Source organism: Mastigoproctus giganteus, chromosome 11, assembly GCF_048544385.1.
Source record: "Mastigoproctus giganteus isolate SK-2022 chromosome 11, ASM4854438v1, whole genome shotgun sequence".
In the NCBI taxonomy this organism is placed as follows: domain Eukaryota; kingdom Metazoa; phylum Arthropoda; class Arachnida; order Uropygi; family Thelyphonidae; genus Mastigoproctus; species Mastigoproctus giganteus.
In genome coordinates, this window is record NC_143585.1 from 118826338 (window position 1) to 118839446 (window position 13109).

At 37.8% G+C, this 13109-nt stretch overlaps 1 protein-coding gene across 3 annotated transcripts in view; it reads left to right on the plus strand.

Annotated features, from left to right (window-relative positions):
* Positions 1–13109, plus strand: part of LOC150078382 (calcyphosin-like protein) — a 43491-nt gene that overhangs the window by 21494 nt on the left and 8888 nt on the right. For all 3 annotated transcript variants that reach the window (XM_090384675.1, XM_090384676.1, XM_090384674.1), the window contains exon 3: positions 4743–4920. In XM_090384675.1, coding sequence (XP_090240801.1) covers positions 4743–4920 — 178 coding nt within the window. The remainder of the gene's footprint in view (positions 1–4742; positions 4921–13109) is intronic.

The window sequence follows — 13109 nt, forward strand, 5'->3', positions numbered from 1 at the left end:
GTTTTTGCCATACTACTGGCTTATGTTTTATTTAATTTAAAATAATGGATATATATATATATATATATATATATATAATAAAAAATATGTATGTTATATGATAGTTATATTATTGTAATAACTTATATTAGTTATAATTATATTATTGTGATATATATATATAATTTTATTCTTTATATAGAGGCACTAAATAAACGTAAATTACAGATCACCACAAAATTAAAAAGATACCGTTTTTAATGAAATATATATGTATATATAATTTTTTTAAAAAATAAGTAACTTAAACCCAAATTACGTGGCACCCCTGGAATGTTGTTACGGCAACCCAGGATGCCGCGGCACCCCGTTGAAAACCACTGCCTTAGGCAAAGGCAAGCAAGCGGTTGCTTCGGGCCCCCCGCTCCAGTTTATAAAAAAAGTTTTTATGTGCAACTCCAGACGAAAATTCGGCCGAAATATGCGCACAAAATAGTAAGAGAATGTTAAAGAGAAATGTTTCGTTGCAGGTACAGCTTCTAGAACTCTAAGTGACATGTTTCATAAAGGAAATGCGATTTTCCCATGCATAGTTCACAAATGTTTACTAATTAAATACGTAATACTTCTCTTAGAATTATTCTTACATTTCCTTTCACTGTACGTAGCATTTGAAGAAAGACCTTTTTTCGAAACTAAACCTTATAAAAATTTATATGCGGACAACGATGCTTCAAAAACTTGCTAACAACTTAGCAAGAGGAACAATGCACTTTAACATATGTTAGAATATCTGTTTATTTCCAGTTGGAAATTACCTACAGATACGAACCAGACGTTTAGTAAAAAAAAGGTAAACTGCAGCCATTATCAACCCACTGCAGAATGGAAGCCTCCTCAATTCATGTTGAGGGAAATGGACCATAATCTGCCACGTTGGTCCAGCGTGGCAGATTATGGCAGATCGACCGTATTTAGCAGTCAGGGACTTGAACCCCGGTCTACTCAAAGGGCGTGTGCTACTGCATTCCCGCCCCTGACCACTCGGCTACGGAGGCCCCTAGACTTTTAGTACTTTACTGCAAACTGGTTTCATTGTAAACAATACCCCCAATATGGAAGGGCGTTATAATCCCCAAAGTTTACTTTTCGAGAACTCGAAAAGAAAACCCGCAAGCATAACTCCTTGAATTCCATGAACTGCTTTCATTCAGTGAAGAAGATGAGTAGACTCTTGTTTTCAAACGTGAGCGACAATGTATGTAATAAATGTAATATTTGTGTATGTAATACGTAATAAATTGTAAATATATCGGTATTACTTCATGTCCTTCTGATCTTAAGCAGATGCCTTTAATTCAAACTTAGGATTTTATAATCAACTTGCAGGTAAGGTTTAGCGCTGCAAAAGGTCGACTTATACGCCGAAATATACGGTAGCCGCTTTTACTGGAAGTTCTGCTGCTGCTGCAAGGAATTTAGTATGATAGCAAGCAAGGCCAAATCTGCAGTGGCACATTTACTAATGAAAAATCATCCAAGAACTGTTTGCAATAATGTGGAATTTTCAAGGAGGGTCAAATGAAAAAGAAAAAAGAAACGGTTGTTATGGTAGCATTTACAAACATGTCATTTCTTGTGTTTGATATTGTTGTGTTTCTATGGTTTCCACATGTGTGCGTGCTATTGAACAATCGATGGTACAATACCAGGTATTACATTATCGATAATTCACGAAGAACTGGTGGCGTGGCAGACACCGGTAGCATAATGATCTGCCAATACAGATTCCATTTCTTTTTCTGGACAGTGCTTCTAGGTCAAAGTCAGCAGAATATTTAATTTCGGTTACCACACACACAGATTCTGTGTCACAGAATCTGTTAGCTATATGTCAAACTTCTGCATGTGACAGTGTCAGAATTAAGGTCTACGACAAGGAGTAGTATCTGTAGAGATGATACTTTCCAATATTTCTGAAACGATAATAGTGGATATTTTAGGATAAGGGAAGAATTTCATTTTTGTATAATGCGTTTATATATTAGACTAGCCAGCAGCTTTCAGCACGGTCGAAAAAATCTTTTCATTAATAATGCTTTTTAATGGTATTATGTAGCATCATGGGCTGTTGTAGACTTTTATATTAAAAAAAAGAATGAAAAGATTCAAAGTTTCTTCAAATGCTTTAATTCTAGGATAGGCTCCTATGTTTAAATTTGTCTCGGTACGAAAGTCATATGTATTATATTATCTCTAAACCTGAATTTGCTTCGCAAGCATGATCATACTAAAAATTATATTTTTGTAGAATGTATGGTAATTAATAAAAAAATGTACAATGATGAGCTAAAACGTAAAACATGAGTAGAAAAGTATATATTTAAACTGTGGGGAAACAGCAACCACAAAACAATTTACACACTTAGCAGGGTTGAACTAAAAGCAGTATAGAAAGAAAGATTTTTTTTGGAGTTACGATACGGTCCGTCATCAACTTCTGCGAGTAGTCTAGACAGGCAGCAAGGAAGGCTCATGGTGTCTTATCGATGATTTATCGAACGTGTTTTTGTAGAGATAGGAAAGTCATAATCCTATAAGGCAATTGTAAGACTGCACTTGGAATACTGCGTCCGAGTATGCAGCCTTACCTAAAAAAAGACATTGAGACATTGAAAAGGTCCAAAGATGGGCATCGCGCTTGGTATTGGCAAAAATAGTGGCAATGATGCAAGAAAGCAAGCTTATAGCCTCAGCCGAAAAAAAAAAAAAAAAACTACCCCATTTCATCTTTCCATCCCCTCTAATAATTTGTATGATTGTATAAATTTATTGAAGTTATCCACTTCCGCAACACCAGATGGAAGTTTGTTTCAGCAAGCAGCCATTCTCTGGTCGAAAGAAAATTTTCGCACATCTGTTCAACCATCCTTCTTTTTTTTTTTCTTTTTTTTTCAATTTATATTTCTGCCCCCTTATGTGTGTTGTCCGAGAAGAGTAAGGATGCAATCAGCATTCAGTTTGTTTAATCCATTTCAACCTTAAATGGATTAATCAGATACCCTCGCACTAGCACAGCGGATATACTCACCATCCTTCCCACACCGGATAGAAAAGACCCGAGTTCGAATTCCGTTGATGACGCGAGGAATTTTATTGGCCTTTTTCACAATTTGGATGAGTTGGTTTCGAGTGAGGGTAGCATGGTTACCCCCCCCCCCCCCGGAAACTCGGGTTTTTTGTCCAGCAGACAGGCAATGGACCACAGAACACACGCAATTTATAGACCACTCAATATGGCCTAAGTCGCTGATGCGCTTAAAATCTTACAACAAACAAACTGCAGTCATGTCTCCTTTAAGGTGCTTGGTTTTTATGCGCTGCAATTTGCAGAAAAAAATGGTAGGAATATCCTTTTAACTAATCTTGTTGCGTTTCTCCGTACCCATTCCAACCAGTGGTGTAACCAGGGTAGGGTCAGCAGGTACATTATTACCCCCCTGACGCCGAAATCTAGTATTGTGGTGCTTTTTAGCATTAGGCAATTGGCGCCTTTTTTTTTTTTTTTTTTTTGTGAATGTACCTGCTGACAAAAAAAATCTTGCCTACGTTATACTGATTCCAACAGTTCCACATCCTTGTTAAAATGAGGCTTGCCGACCGTATGCAGTACCGAAGATGTGACCTAACCATTGCCCTGTACAATACGATAATCACCTGCTGTAAATTCCTGGTAGACATTTCCATCGGCTGTCCTAACAGCATTTCCGTACTGTTCAGAGAACTTCATATCGGAATGTAAAATTACCTCTTGGTCTCTTTGGTTTGGATCTCTACGATCCTAAATCTTTGGTTCAGATCCCTTGAGTCTTAGGATCCACGACATAACAGGTGCCCCTGTGACATTTTCACATAATTTTTCTGTTCTTCAGTTGTCTAAAGTAAAATGTCTAATACGAGAATGTCTACAGTAAAAAAAATTAATAATAATAAATAAAATTATAAATAAATAAAATAAAATAAAAAATAATGGAAACCTCTGCACTAATGATAGAGTCTAACTTTGGCATTGGAGAGAGGGTTTCGGGTTCCGTCTGGTTGCAAGATCTGGGTTGGTAGAAAAAATTGATATACTTTACTACAGGACTGATGGTAATATTACTAAGAATTATGAAAAACATGAAACACTAAACCACGTTACAAACAGCAAATACTGGCGTTTTTAAGGGTAAATTCGTAAGGTGCGATTCTTCTCCTGTGTGCTAATCTAATCGAAATATAAATAAAATTAAATTTAGTAGAATAAGTAGGAAGGAAAAACAAAGCAACACTCACCTCCAGCATCGCAAACACACAACCTCCCCAACCCAAGTAGGCGCACGCCCACACCCACCAAAGAATGAGCACTGCTTTCTGTAAATGGATAGAAATAATTTAAAATGGAAAGAACTGGAAACTTACAAGAACTACCTCTTCGAAAACAGATAGTGCTTCACTATTATAGAATCATTTAAAGGTCCAACCATGAATGAATAAATTCATGGCTGGGCCTTTAAATGGGTTCTGCAATAGTAAAGTTGTTAACTTCATTGCTGTGTTCCGGTTTATAAAATAATTTTTCTTTCTTTTCTGAGATATCGATTTTAATATAAAGGTAATTTAATTAAATTCATTTTAATTACGTTTCAATTTGTTTAATTGCATCTTAGTGCACGGCCACTAAGATGTAATGCTTATTAGTTTTCTGTTTTTCCAAATTACAGGATTTTCAGAAGCATGGATGACAACAGAGATAGGAAGATAGGCAAGGAGGAGTTCAAAGACTGTCTTCCAGAATGTGGAGTTGAACTTGACGACGATGAAATCGATCAGCTGTTTCAATATTTAGACCAAGATGGAAGCTGCACTATAAATTTTGAAGAGTTCCTAAAGGCTCTCAGAGTGAGTTGCGTTATCGTTTTACCTATATTTCACACTACTTTAAAATTAAAGGCTAAAAATTAGTTTTTTAAAATATTTTGTGTCCACCTATCCAGAAATCAGGTTTCTCTTTTTTTCTGGAATGCTGAATTATAACTTTCTTTTTCTGGAGCCCCAAAAACACTAGTAAATCTAAGCCTTTTTCAATGAAAAAGGCTTAGATTTACTAGTGTTTTTGTGTGACTGAAAGCACGAGCTTTCAGTCACACACTTTCAGTCTTAGGTATTGTTTTTTTCAATGCCTCGTTGTGGTCGTTTCACATCGTAAGGTTACCACGACGAGGTGCCTCATGTTGTTCTACTAATAAGTAACACTTCTCTGTAAAGAGCAGTACAGTATAATGTTACTTATTAGTGTCTTCCCCACACTGCCTTTTTGGTACCGGGGGGAAATCATCGGTGGGAGGCTAGCCAGTAATGGTATAAACACACGTAATGAGTGATGCCAAAAGGCGTCCAGTAATTTTTCTTAGTTGGTATGGGAAGATTTAATCATTTATAATATCAGTTATAAACGCAAGATGAATACATATCGGTAATAAAATAATAATCAAAATAAATACAAAAATATTAAAAAAATGAATTTACATTGATTTTATTAGTGTTACAGTAGCAATGCGTGGCTCAATTGCATGTCATAGCCAACCGCCATTTTGTATTATATTACCGAGACTGCATTTTCACTTTACAAAGAACTCTGTAAAGAAATTTAAAATAAAGATAAGCAGCTTTCAGTCACACAGCTCACTGCATCAAGCTTCACTATGTCTACCTCCTCTGTTTAGCTCTTCCATCAACAAATCGCTCTTATCATCTCCCAACGTGTCAGGCCTTGTATATGGTCTCATTTTTACACTTGTAATTTATATTACAAATTTTTCCTGTTTCTGTTGTTCAAAAATTTGCATGTTTTTGTTTTCCAAATTAGCTGGAACTTAATCCCTTATTTTCATTAGCCGACGTAGCCGAATGGTCAAGCGGGAGAGTATAGTAGCATATGCGTTTGAGTAGACTGTAGTCAAGTCTGCGTTAACGGTTGATGAGTTCGCCCTCGTACCAAGGCACGACCTAGTGGTCGTGCCTTGGTATGAACATTGTGCAAAACTAGATGGTCGTGTAACGTGATGAAGTGAACTAGACAGGCTTTTTTCTTGTTAGCCTCAAAATGGATTTCATTCAGATCGGTTGTGTGTCAGCACCCTGTGTCTATTTAAAAATAAATCACAAAAGAGAAATTGTTGGTAGCTCCGTCCAAAAAACGAATGCCCTGCCGTTGCCTACGTACTGGTATTAGTTGGCCATCCAGGTTAAATTCGAGATCTGGCTACTGTGAGCTATAAAACCATTGCATTAACTAGGCAGTTTAAGTCCTGCTGGCCTTAAAAACACACGAAAGGGCAAGACAGTCCTCCGAACCTCATGTTTTCAAAATGACCAAAAAACCTCAGCTATTTTAAAACATCGACGCTCTAACTTTCTATAGCTAATTTAAAAAATAGTGACTATACCTTTACAGTTTTATGCATTTTTATTTTATTGCATAAAATAATATGTAGATTAAATACAAAATAAATAGCAGACAAAAAAGCAAATAAAAGATTTCTTGGATATTTTCTGTTTATAGCTTTGCCGGTTCGAGGGTGTGCTGGTCTCCCTAACATAGGGCGCCCTGGCTTTATGACTTTAATTCTTTCAGAGACCTGGAGTAAAGGCTTTGACCAACCATCTGTACCCACACTTTCACCTGGTGGGCCCTACCATCAGGTTAAAAGTACTCTCTGCTTTTTTTTAGTCGCCACCCCCTCCGTGGAGGATGTGTTGCCTCTGAAGGGTTGCTCCTCTGCCTCTCATTTTTCTACTCCCGGTGGAAGCCTTCCTATCATCCACCCCTCTCATCGTTCCCTTCCCCACAAAACTCAAACTGTGACCCCACGCTCGCTTCCAATTAAAAATTCATCGACCACTCGCAAAGTTACCATCAGCGATTATGGCCCGAATCACTCCACATATCCGGTTGCCATGGTAATTTTAACCGCAATAAAGGTATACGTATAGATGCGGCTAGCCGAGTGGTCAAGCTCGCGGGTGCATAAGTACATGTGCGTGCCTTGAGTGACCGGGGTTCAAGTCCGTGACTGCTGAATACCGGACTGTTTCTTGTATTCTGTCTGTCCTGTGAACTCCTCTGACCGTTTGGTCGTCCCGGAGTATAAACAGAAAATTTATTTATTTATTACATCCTATCATGGAGGCGGTTATCCTACATTGTGATAAACGTTGGCCCGCACCCCATGTGCACGCCCTGCATACGCAGCTGCAAGAGGCGCCTCCGTAGCCAGGAGCAGCAGTACGTTGCATACGCTTCTTATTAGACCGGGGTTCGAGCCGGTAACCACCAAATACGGAGTATGCGGAAAGGTCAGGGAATGACCACCGAATATTCCCGGAGCAATATGGCCTTGGTTGCTAATGCTCCTAAAAACCAAACAACAAACAAACAAACAGCAGCTGCAAGTATCTAGACTGTTTTTAATAATCCCTACTGTTGTTTGCACCCCTTATCACGCTTTGTTTGCTTTATATGACCATGCCCAGGCATTCTTTGTTTCATAATAACGTTGATGTACGCAGCTGATGAAGAGTTCCCTAGACTCGAAAGCTACTGTTTTGCTTTATTTTTATTTAATTTAGTCTAACTCGATTTGTACCTTGTTTTGTTTTATTAAAGAGTAATAAAGACTACCTTGTTCCTGGAATTTTATTTTTTCTTATTCCGTTCCACCGGAGGTGAGCAATATATTTTATACTTTATACATGGATCTTAGAGTGAGAGGCCTCTTTAATCTAATTAAAAATTCTATTTTTAAGGGCCCTCCCAGATAAGCTCAGGCAACGCTAGGGTTTGTCCCGCCAGACCATCTAATCCCTACTGCATGGCCCAGCTCCCCGCTCTTGGTACGGTAACTAGGGGTGTGTGTGTGTGCTGTTCTATGGGCCCTAGGTTAAGAGGCCAGATGAATAACATAATCCTACGCTATACTACATAAACCACATGTGATTCACACTATTTGGCATTTACAGGATACTGTATTCAACGCAAGAGTTGTGGATAAGAGTTTTTTTTTATTTTTGTTAGTTGTTGGCGCGTCGGCTTCTGTGGCCATAATGCACCTCCCAAAGTTTTTGCATTTTACTTTGATCCAAGCCCGAGGCGGGATTCGAACCCGCGACTTTTGGGTTGCCAAGCAGGCATTTTACCCACCTGGCTAGCCCGGTCGGCATAAGAGTTGTAGAAACCACCGATTCCGCATACGCGTCCCTAACTGTTCCTTATGTACTATGGTCTCTCCCTAACCTCCGTGATCGGTGAGAGATACCTGTACTTAAAAAAAGGTGTTTTCCTTCAAACGATTTCCTATGCCCCTTTGTAACTACTAATCCGCCCCAGTGGTTGCCCATAATTTTAATTTCTGTCTTGCTTTTTAGAGAGTTAGTAATAGTTTTTTTTGCATATTTGCATTATGTTTAGGCTCGTCGAATGGTCGATACATTTCATAATTTGGTTTGTTTGGTTTGTTTCCTGGGAGGGTGCTAACCATATTTAAGTACTTGTTTTAGTTTAATCTGTTGTTATTATTCTGATCAAAACATCCATAGTCAGTTCGCTGATAATAAGCTGGCCAATGCGAACACTTGGGAGAATCATATTGGCAGATGTTTTCGTGATGAAGTTTCACTGTGATTCCCCAAAACTTTCTTTTGTATTAGTTTTGTTATCGTAATGTGTGTCCAGTATTTGCTCTTGGCTGGTGCGTGGGTGTATAGTTTCCTTGAATTATTCCGAGCAGTAGTTGCGCCATATGTTCGCAAAATTCTCTGCCGTTTTGCTTCTTGAATCTTGCTTGTTATGAGTTTGTAATTTTTTCGTTTTGCTGTTTTGTCTAAATTTATTTATTTAATAACCACTTGTTTGCAGGTAGCATTGGCACCTCACAAATATAACACGTGGCAGTTTAGAAGCAAATTTCGCATGTGGTAAGAGTGTCATAATATTCTCTCATGTAACAGTATTGTGGTTTTAGCACTAATGATGTGTTTTGAGATCTGCATTTAGATCCGTCGGAGAATGGAAAAATTCTTAAAGGGCTCATCAAGATCTCAGGAGTGGAGTTCCCCAAGGAGTCATTCTGACTATTTCATCCGCACAACATGTGAACCAGCATGTGAACACTATAGCAGGGACGGAAAACAAACACGGGCGCCTCAAGGTCACACTCCTCCTATTCTTCTATGGCATTAGTACAGAGCAGAAAGCCAAGTGAGTGATCTTGAGGCGCCTATTTTTTTTTTTTTTTTCTTTTACTTCTTTCTTTCGCTAATGCAAACAAAACACATTGTGCATGTGTGTGTAATTTAGGGTGGCTCCTGAACATTAACTGAACTCCGTCGTGGTACTCTGTGCTGATACATAACTCTGTAAAATGGCAAGAAATGAGTATAGTGGTATCTTTGTGTAAAAACGCACATTGATTTGACCACCGTAGGAGCGACATGTCAGAGTTACTTGGAGAGGAGATGGGAAAGTGTGTTCTAATTCTGTTATCCCTCTGGATAGGCAATCATTATTGTGCAGTTCCAGAAACGAATAACCTCAGCCCTGAAAATACCGGTATTCCAGTTTATCTGGTTTCTTTGCAGCTCTACTTTTCTTCTATTAGTTGATGTTCATTATTAAAACTGCTTCAGAGAAGAAATAAATATTAATATGAGTGCTGTAATTACAAAAACTTCTTTCTCGGCTTCCTTCGCTGCGGTAAGGTGTCAGTGGGACGGACTCGGGTAATAAAATATATTTGAAAAATGACAAAAAATGCAATTTGATAATTTTTTACATGTATGATTATATCGTGTTTTTAAAAAATTACAATTATTGCACAGACAAAATTATAATTATTTTAATGTTGTGGCGAATATTACGCTAGAACTGTAACGGAAGTGTTAAAAAATAACGGAAATGTTTAGAAGTCGGTTGGAAAATTTTACTGCAAGTTGCTTTTTTTTTTTTTTTTTTTGCAATTTTATTGCTAAATTAGGATCTATTGCAGAAGGAATCAGGTCAAAAGCTTGTTTAGCATGAGTTATTCTAGTACCTATGGCACCAAAACTGTAACAGAAGTGTTAAAAAATAATGAGTTTTGAAATTCTGTTGGAAAATTTCTTGGAATTTTTATTTTTTTATTTTTTTTTACCTCTCAATTATACTGCTAAATAAAACCTATTGCAAAAGGAATCGGATCAAAGCTTGTTTAGTCTTTGGGTTATTCAAGTTCAAAGAGGATTCCAGACATAAGCAAATTATTATATAGATTATCATGCTAATGCCCTTCATTTTGTTCTTCCACTCTGCGTATTTTAAAAAAAATTAAGTGGCATGAAATATGAATGCTGGCAAGATGCCAAAAGGGCCCCTTTTCATAATGCCGCATAAACGAAACATTTTAGCAATTCGTGTCTGTTATGATTCTGTTGTGTTTGCAGATGGATGACGTATGAGCATCTGCATTACTCATGTGGATTGAATCTGAAGTCTGCGATATTAAAAAGAAACGCCATGTAAAAAAAAAAGGAAAAAAAAAGAGAAAAGTTTACTGTTGATAATGAATGTATAGTCTTCGAGAGCTTTATTCGTTTATATTTCATACATATGTGTGTATATTTTCAATGGTTTTATTTCGTAGGGTATAAAGCAAGTTACTGTATTATTATAATGTCAAACGAAAGTTTGCCTTTAAAATGATACAATACAATCTTTAGTTTTAATAAAAGGGCAAAGTTTTTGATACGTAGACAAACCATTTGTCAACAAATCACACACATAAAACAGAATTATAACTATTCAGCTAATTGTTTATCCTCAAGCAGCATATAAACAAACAAACAAAATAATAATAATAAAAGGAGGGAATACAGCACAGTATCATAACTAGTTAACGTCCCACTTCAAATGAGGGGGGAAAACAAGTTTTTTTTTTTTTTTTTTTATGAAAACCGAAAAACGCGAAATGTATTGAACCTGTAGTACAGTGCGTGTGTTCAAGGCTGAGCAGATAGCGGATACAATTCACATTAGATTTAAATTTTTGTAGATTGAAATTTTCGGGAAATACGTGTGAATGAGGATTGTTGCTGAGAACAGAAGTAGAAGGGATAAATAAAGAAGAGGAAAGTTACGGTGAATGAATATTGACTGATTGAGGCACGTGTTCGAAGTGGTTTGGAAGAGAGAGTTGGAATTGCAGGTGCTAATTCAGAAGAAAAATCTTGTAATCAAGAATGCATTTTTATTACTTAAGCCTTTTGAATTTAAAATCCAAGGTAAAAAAGTATTCTTTTAAGATGGATTTCTTTCATATTTGTGAAAATTTTTAGGTGCTCAAGATGCGGAACTTTAGGTGTATGGAAGCTGTACTGAGATTCCCTATGTGATTCAAACCTATTATTAATATTGTTATTGTATTAATTGTATTAATATTGTAGTATATTAGACCAAAACAGAATAGTGTAACGTATATCTCGAACTTGATAGCGTAAGGTATAACGTAAAACTAAATAACGTAATACGTAGTACTGTATTAGGAATCGGTTAGATTAGTGTAGTATTGTCAATTATCAATTAAATTATTAATCTTATTAATTTTCATTGTTAGTTAAATTGTATTTAAACGGAACTCATGCCCCAGACTAGAGCAGCAAAGCAACGCGCACAAAGTAGCGGAAGTGCTGGGGCTCGGGAGTATAATGAAGGGGCTCCCACGCATCACAGTCTAAAAAAATGTGAATCTGAAAAAATGTTGAAGGGAGCAGTTCCTTCACTTGTTAACCAACGTGGGGAGGGGCACCATCTTGCATGAACACTACGGTCTCCAAGCACTGCCTTTCTTGCAGAGTGGGAATAATGTGATCTCTTAGAAGAGCGCAGTACCGTGCACTAGTTACCACACACCTTACGGGGCAATGAGGTGTAGACTCTTCAAAGAAAAATGGTCCGATTATAAACTGCTGTGAATCCACACCATACAACGTATGGACTTTGTAGTGGTCTTTCATGCACAGCAGATCGACGAGAAGTTGCCGATATTCGGCAGTTTTTTGCATTTATAGTCCCACGAAGAGTGAAATGTGCCTCATCAGACCACAAGATCATTTGAGCTCATGTATCGTTACGTTCCATACGAGCCAGAAATCGTAGAGCAAAGTCTATTCGTTGTTACTGATCACAAGACTTTAGTTCTTGCACTACGTGAATCTTGTACGGGAACCAACGTAAAATTATTCCAAGCGCTTTACGTACAGTAGACCAAGGAAGGTTCAAGTTTCTTAACACACTTCTAGCACTACTGACTGGTAGTGTTCTGACCATTGCAACCGCCACTTCATCCACTACCCCCATTCCGATACGTGGTCGTCTCCTGCCAGGAATTAGCCGAGTGGGCAGGAGCGGGAGTGCAGTAGCACACGCTCTTTGAGTAGACCGGGGTTCAAGCCCATGTCTGCTGAATACGGTGGATCTGCCAACCCGCACTGGACCAGCGTGGCAGATTATGGTCCATTTCCCTCGGCATGAATTGTTGAGGAGGCTTCCATCCTGCAGTGGGTTGATAATGGCTGCACTTTACTTTTACTCCGGTCGCTTCAAATTTCTTGATTAGTTTTCGATGCCCCACTGACGGCAAAGGTCCTTTAAGTTTCCAATATTCACGTAGTGCTGCATTAGAATTACTGTTATTCTGGTAGAACAGTTTTACTAAAAGAGCACGTTCCTTTTTTGTAAGAGCCATAATGGTTATTGACAGTGCCGTTGTCTTTCTGCTTTTATTTAAAGGGATGTCATTTGCGTAAGCAGCGTGTCTTGAAGTAAATGACAATATTTACATATGTACAGCGTCGTTTTCTCCATAGTGGGGGCAATTTGAACTAATTTTTTTTCTTCTACAAATCGCTTCCCCATGCCCTAAATGACATACCTACCGATTTTCACATCGTTAACTCTAACCGTTTTGACACTAGAGTCTCCTGAATAGGGATACTTATTCCCTATTCAGCCCATTTATTGAGTGGTTATAAAATAACCACCCGGTACATGGGCTGTG